General features: G+C 49.3%; 1 protein-coding gene across 3 annotated transcripts; it reads left to right on the top strand.

Moving 5' to 3' along the window:
- Positions 1-2886: 2886 nt before the first annotated feature.
- Positions 2887-6413, top strand: LOC125524123 (transcription factor bHLH144-like). Of its 3 annotated transcripts, none has more exons than XM_048689197.1 (3): positions 2887-3222; positions 3316-3510; positions 4786-6413. In XM_048689197.1, exon 3 carries the CDS (start codon positions 5063-5065, stop codon positions 5855-5857), a length of 795 nt encoding a protein of 264 aa, XP_048545154.1. In that variant the 5' UTR covers positions 2887-3222; positions 3316-3510; positions 4786-5062; the 3' UTR covers positions 5858-6413. The 3 variants fall into 3 exon arrangements, with proteins under 3 accessions (XP_048545154.1, XP_048545153.1, XP_048545152.1); XM_048689196.1 differs by having other exon boundaries at positions 3311-3478; XM_048689195.1 differs by having other exon boundaries at positions 3311-3510.
- Positions 6414-7431: the final 1018 nt, after the last annotated feature.

Below are 7431 nucleotides of genomic sequence, written 5' to 3'. Positions count from 1 at the left end.
GGAAATCAGTCCAATGGGGTTCTAGTCCTAGTCTTTGCACCGCTGTTCGCATTTTTCTGGATTATTTTAGCCTTTCCGATGATGCTTGTTCAAGATGAAATACACTCATTTTTAATGATTATTTATTTATCTTTTCAAATTCACAATTTCTTGTTTTATAGGTTTATTTTCTGTAATTTCTTATCTGCTTTTATTTTTTGTGGGGGAGCTCGGGGTTTTATATATTACAAAATGTGTCCTTGAAATTTAATATATCTTTAAAATTATTGATGTTCAGTTTGATTTTTACCAAACAAACATGATGGAAAATAAACTAAGCCAAAACTAGATGTCATGTCGGAAAAGCATCTTGCTTTAGATTAACAGAGCTTAAATAAAATGGTGCCGAGATGTTAGAAATATGTTCTTAACATACTAGCAATAAACCCTCTTTTTTTCAAACTCGAGCTTCGATACAACTTACAACCCCCCCCCCCCCCCCCAGGTCTTAAAACCGTTAATTCTACCCTCTTCCGCCCATAGTCGTTTATTTGGACTGATGTGGTGACTATGTGTCATTTAGTTTACACAATGTCCATGTGGACACATATTCAAGTAAGCACAACTAACTTATAGTTAAAAGTCAGTTTTGGAAAAAACATAAAATATCAGGGACTTTTGGAAAAATGGATTTAAAAAAACATTAGAGTGATCATTGTAGGGGAAACTGAATAATAGTAAAACCCAACACTAAAAAAGATTAGAATTATACCAGACAGTAACAAATATTATAATTTTGAAGTAAGCAATTTTTTGGCGATACATATCTCGCCATTCGATAATTGCACCATACTTTTTCTACATTGTCACATTAATTTCTTTCATTGTTGTAAGTTAACTTGCTACAATTTCTTGCTTTACTTTTTTTTATTTTTGTAGTTTCTTTATGATCTTCCTTTCAAAAGATGTTCTCCTCGTTTGTTAAAGTTCTCATGGTTTTTATTAATTGTTATAAAAATTTATTGAAAATTTGAATGACATCGACTCCACTTTCATACTGCATGAATACATGTCAACAAAAAATGTTGAAAACTAAAACGCCACATCAAAAGATCATCCTAATTTAGATTAAAAGAGTTTCTCAAAAAAAGATTAAAAGAGTCAAAATAAATGATTTTGAGAGTCAGGAGATATGCTCTGACCAAATACTACCATTTGTGGCTGGAAATTAGTTCCTGGCCATAGTTGGGTGTGCGCACATGTCTATCGTCAAAATGCTCCAAACTCCTAGCACCGTGCTACAAGGACCATACGTACTACTTTGGTGGTTTGTTGCGTACATTGTACTAGCTGAGATTACTTACACGGTAGCACTTGCGGAAATCTCACTGCAATACGTTTGGTAGTCAATGATTAGCACGTGAATCCAACTCACTCTGAAAGTCGGCAGGACGCAGTTCATGCACGCACGCGCCTGGCCTGGTGCTCGAAACAATTTACGTGCCTGAGGCCGGCCCCGCGCGCTACGTTGACAGGCTGGGCTGGCTAGCACCCCTACCTACGCATGAAATCGGAGCTCCGCGCCCGGCGTTCGAGTCGGCCGCATGGCGGTCTTCGCCTTGGCCCCGTCGTGACGTGAACGCTCGATCGGGCCGGGGGCTGGACGCATGATGGCATTTGACGGCGATGATGGCCTCCACGGCGCGGCGCGCCTCCCCCGACACGAGAGCGCCTACGGCGTGGAGTGTGCGCCCTGGACGTGGTCTACGGCGGGTCCCCACCCCGCAGTAGGAGGAGGAGGGGCGCTCGAGTTGCGTCGCTCGCGATGCAACGAGGCAGGGCAGGGCAGCCCGTTTGATGGCCTATAATGGCGGTTGCATCGGGCCGTTCCCCTGCGCCGCTACACCATCACTGCCAGCGGCGGCCTCCGGTGGCGTCCATGATTCTCCGGTCGCACGGGCCTCCGCCCGCGCCAATCAGGCGGCGCGGCCCGGGTGACGCCCCGGTGACGATGGTGCCATATGTTGCACTGCTATCATGCTTCCCCGGGCATGTGTGTCGATCAGCCGTTTGCTGCGTCCCATTTTTCTATTCATCAGACCAAATTTCCTAATGCAGCAAGCAGTGGAATTGCTACTTGGGCTTGAAGTAGTAGTACTACTCACATGGAATGGAAGCAAGCCGAACCACAAAAGGCAGAGGCGAGGCGAGGCGAGGGGGGTGTAATCCTAATCCGCTAGGAGACAGCACGTGAAGTACAATCTCGATGGGTAATCTCGCATGTCCGGTGGTCCATCGGGGCAAGCCCCGCTGCCAGTACTCCTCGGCCATCATGGCTGTCCCCCGGGCGCCCCGGCGCGCCGCCATGACTATCCCGCCCGCCCCGCCCCGCCCCGCCGGCGCCTACCCTACCGACGGGGCGGCCCTAGGGCAGCAGCATCGATCGATGGCCACGGCGGGCACGCGCGTCGCGTCCGACGGCGCCAGGCCCCTCCGCCGCCCGATCCCGATCCGACGGCGCGCCAGGCGTTCGTGCATGCACTCAATGGTTCCCTCCCGCGGACGCGTGCGTGCGGCTCGGCTTGCTTCGTGCTTGGGACTGGGTTGGAATGGGTGGATTGCCCTGCCACGATGCCCACCTCCATTGACCGGGGCCTCGCCTCCCCTCCGCACCGCCGCTCAGCGGCCTTACAGTCACCGGCATGTGGGCCGCCCCTCTCCCCGGGGCCCGCGCGTCATGGTGCGCGCGGGCAAAACGATGGCGTGGGCCGCAGGGCGGTTCGGGGGCTCGGGCGCGGTGGGAAGCGGCACGCGCACCCACAGCGAGCACGAACCCATCGAGTGCGCACGCCACCTCATTAATTTCGTTCCCTCTCTCCCCCCGCCCCCGCCCCCGCCCCATTCATTCATTCGTTTCCATCACTGCGCTGCGCCGCGGTGCTCGCCATCCTCCTCCCCCTTCCTTCCTCTCTGTATCTACTCAAAAGGAGTGCAGGGCAAAAAGAATCAATAGAGAGAAGGCGGGGCATGAACCCACGCACGCACGCACGCACCAATCCGAGCATCCAACGCTCCCTTCATCCTTTGTATAAAACCCCGCGCTGCGCCCAGCGCCATCCATCCATCCATCCATCCGCTCTGCTCCTCCCTGCTCTCCACCGGCCTGCTTGCTCGCTCGCCGTCTGCAATTCTTCTTCGCCAAGATCATACCATACCACACACACACACCTCGCTGACTGACTGGTAACCACAAAGCCATCGCCATTACATCTCCCGCCTGCTCTGGCTCTGCTGCGCGGTGCCTTGATGCCGTTTCCGTTTGATGATGCAGAGTAGGATGCCGTGGGTGTTCTTCCATGTCGCCCTCTGATCATCGCCGCCGCTCCGCCGATCGGCAGCGCTCCACGAGGACATGCGAGCTGGGTTCAACGGGGCTGCCGCGATCGTTATGACAAGTGGCGCCGTCGCGTGTTACTACAGATTGACGCAACTCTGCCAGGTGAGGACAGAGCCTCGCGCACCGAAAAACTAGTAAGCTACTTACTACTACAATGTTCTTCTTTCTTCTGCTACTCTACTTGTTTAGTTTCAGATTGATTCTTCTTGATGATTTCTTCTTGTTGCTTTTGAGCATCGCTAGTCTGATACTACTGCTTGCTAGTGGGAGCGGGAATGAATCATGATGCATCATCTCATCTTCTAGTATAGTTGTAGATAAGCAGCAACTTTCTCATTGGTGCTGTCCCTCCGTTAGTGTTGAGATAGGAAAGGAAAGGAAATGCCGGCCTGAATGCCGTTGTGCATGCAGACAGGAAAGCTTGCGATCGGGCCCACATTTTGACGGAACTCGACGTCCACGCCCGTGTTGACAACAAAGTGGTTTGTTAGTGGTCAAAAGAAAAAGACATGGCGTTTTCAAGTAGGAGTAGCAGTGTCTTTTCGTTCTGCGTTTTTTCGTTGGTCGACAAAAGATGGGAGCAGTAGTACAGCCCAGCGCTGCTTTGGTTCATGTATGTATTCTTTGCCTCAGACAGGGGAGCATGTTCGAGCGCTTCTTCGGTTGCCAGCGTAAATATACTTCTAGTTAAAATACTGGGTAGTACTAGTAACTTCAAATTAACAATTAGCAGCAGTACATCCTAAGGTACATGAATGAAATTTAAACAGTTCGTCTGATTCATAATGCACTTTGCCGCGTCAGTGAATCGTAGTTTCGCATGACAGTACACTCTGTAGTTCCATTTGTCGGATCGTATGGAGAAAAGAACAGCACACACTCTGTAGTTCCTCTGCTTCTAGTACGGTAGCTGCATACTGAAACAGTGGCGACAGTTCAGATTTATTCAGTAACAAGGTGCAAGTATCGGCACATAGGATTAGACGCGTGCCCACATTGCTATTATTAGAGCATTTCCCTTGGAGAATCGAGCGGGACGACTAGCTTGTGTCCTATGGTTTGGTACCACAGTACGCTTTGTCCACCCTTAATCATCATTAATTGCAGCGTAGTACCTTTTCCTTTTGACAAGTGCTACTACATGCTACTACCAGTGTGCTCGTGCTCTGTTCGTGCATGTATGCATTCATTTTCAGTCTCAGAGACTAGTCGCTGCCATGCTCTGTTCTCATTTTGCTCTGTTCTCACGCTGGGAAATCTTGCCATGCTTCAAAACAAGTAGACGTGTCATTAGATGATGTGTTCATAAGTCATAATCATACATTGCACTTCCATTTCTGTTAACTTCTGTTTGATTGTATGCTCGTGATCGTTCACTAACGTATCTTGCCACTGCCTACTGCTTGCAGGCCGAATACTTCCGCCAGCTGCTCAAGCCTGTGACGTAGATTCGGCCACAAAATCCCACACATCAACCAGACATTCCCTCCAAAACAGCCTCAAACTCACACACTAACCGAATCAATTTTGAATTTGAACCAGAGAAAGTCAGTCCAGCTCCAGTTAACCACAAACACCCTTGAATTCTTCTTCTTATTCGTTTTCCTTGAATTCTCCACCAAACCCATCCATCCACAAACACATCTCTCTCTAGGAGTTGAGCAGCTAGCAGCAACGAGCGAAGTGATGCAGGGAGATCCAGGCTACGGGTACGGTGGCTACGGCGCCGGCTACGGGTACGGCTATGGCGGTGGCTACGGCGCCGGCTATGACATGGCCGGGTACGGCAACGGAGCCGGAGGAGCGTACTACACCAACGACCGGTACCCCGCGGCGGCGCCGCCTGCCTATGAGGACCCGCTCGCCGGTCGGAGGCAGCACGACTTCCCGGCTCCGCTCACCGGGCTCGAGTTCCAGCCGTCGGATACCTGCCCCAAGAACTACGTCATCTTTGATCAGACCTATGACCGGAGCAGGGTGATGTACCACCCGTCGCTGGCCAACAACTTCGGCTCCTCCGGGGGCTACGACCAGCAGCACTGCAACAACGGCGGCTACGATCAGAACTACGTCGGCAAGAGCACCTACTACGGCGGCGACCAGGACGGCGGCGAGTGCTCAATCCGGCAGAAGGAGGACACCGACGAGATCGACGCGCTGATGAGCTCCGGGGACGGCGACGAGGAGGACGACGTGCTGAGCACGGGTCGCACGCCCGCGTGCCGCGGAGGGGGCTCGCCGGACTCCACCTGCTCCTCCGGGTACGTGGTGAGCGTCAGCCCGACTGGCAACGCCACCGGCGCCGGCGGAGGCGGCGAGAGGAAGAAGGAACGGATGAAGAAGATGATGAAGACGCTCAAGGGGATCATCCCCGGCGGCGACCGGATGGACACGCCCGCCGTCCTGGATGAGGCCGTCAGGTACCTCAAGTCGCTCAAGGTGGAGGTGAAGAAGCTCGGGGTGCGCGGATCAAGAAGCTAGGGAGGGATAGCGACCTCACATGGCAATGCAGGTCGAGCCAATGATGGAGGCAGATAAGACGGGGGAGTTGGTGCTCGCTCCTTTTTGCACTGCCATGATGCCATCCCGTGGAGCTCTCGAGGATCAGTGGAAAGGAATGATATGGAAGGATTCAGTTGCCGCACGCGCCGATCTCTCGCCCCCCTCCCTCCCTCCCTCTAGCTGCGTGCGTGCCTGGATTGTTGCTTTGCTTTTGTAGAAGTTGCTGCTTTTCTTCCCCCCCTCCCCCTCCCTCTCCCTCTCGTATCTCTAGGTGCCGGCTGGTGTTGTAACTAGCATGCTGATTATATACACCGTGTTTTTGTTTATCCCCGTCATCATCCCTCCCCCTGGGCTCCGCTCTACTTCTATAGAGCTGGCTTACCATGTTCTTTCTTGTTCTTTTATTTTTTTAGCAAGGCAATGGCTGTTGAATCCCCTGCAACAGGACTTGAATCCCTTATTGGGGCGAAAAATTGCTGTAGGAATTTCATATGATGGGAGCTTAAGATTTATTAAAAAGATGCAATTCTATGAAGGCGTCTCGGAAATTCTGAATCAAGGGGCTGGCTTTAGATTTACTGCAGAATGCTACTTTCCCACTTTCTTTGCATTGCAAACATTTTTCAGGGAGTTGGGCTAAGTGGAAATTTTCTAGTACTCCAAATGAAGTTTCGATCATTCAAATCTAACAAACTCTTCAAGGGAAACAAAAATCACTATGGAATTGAATTCACAACAAAGGTAAGGAATTCCTTAAGCAAAAAGGCATAGGATACAAATTCATGTGTTTTCGGTTTGTAGGATTAAATATGGTATGATATGTTGATATGCAGGAGTGTCAAGTACTAGAAATCCATGTCATTATCGCTCAAAAAATGAAATCAATGTGATTTTCAGTTCATCTTTTTTATTTAATTTTTCTTGCAGTGTACAATGCTATTTTTTACTAGTGAAACACGGCGTGTTGCCGCGGGAATTGTTTGTGATAATTTTAATGAGTTATGTTACATGAACATGAATATTTGGATTAATAATATAAAAGGTTAAACTGAAAATACATATGATTATTATTTAATTACAACATGTTTATTGAATATAAGGATCATAATAATATAATTAAGACATCTAAGTCTTTTTCATGCATGTTTGCATGTTGAGGTGGGCTTTTCATACATGATTACATGTTGAGGTGGGCTTTTTATACATGATTACCTGTTGAGGTGATTTAGTTGCATGGTTAGATAAATATGTTAGGAGGGATCAACTACTTAGTTATATATAGGATTTGTCTGCAATCTTGCAACACACTCTTTCATTATTGGATAACAAACAAACCCTAAAGTTCAAGCCGGGTCATGCGACTCCTTGGGGACAAGGGACACTACAGAGCTATGATAATATTTATAAAAAAGTGCATAGTTATGATGTTATTCATGGCATGATCAGTACATAGGCATTACCTCCATGACAAGTAGACCGAAACGATTTTGCATCTACTACTATGACTCCACTTTGAGAGCGCTTCTATGCTTGTCTCTCTACGTATTAAGTTC

The sequence above is a fragment of the Triticum urartu genome, chromosome 7 (genome assembly GCF_003073215.2).
Source record: "Triticum urartu cultivar G1812 chromosome 7, Tu2.1, whole genome shotgun sequence".
In the NCBI taxonomy this organism is placed as follows: Eukaryota; Viridiplantae; Streptophyta; class Magnoliopsida; order Poales; family Poaceae; genus Triticum; species Triticum urartu.
Note: the sequence above shows the minus strand (reverse complement) of the source record. Positions and strands in the feature narration are given on the sequence as shown.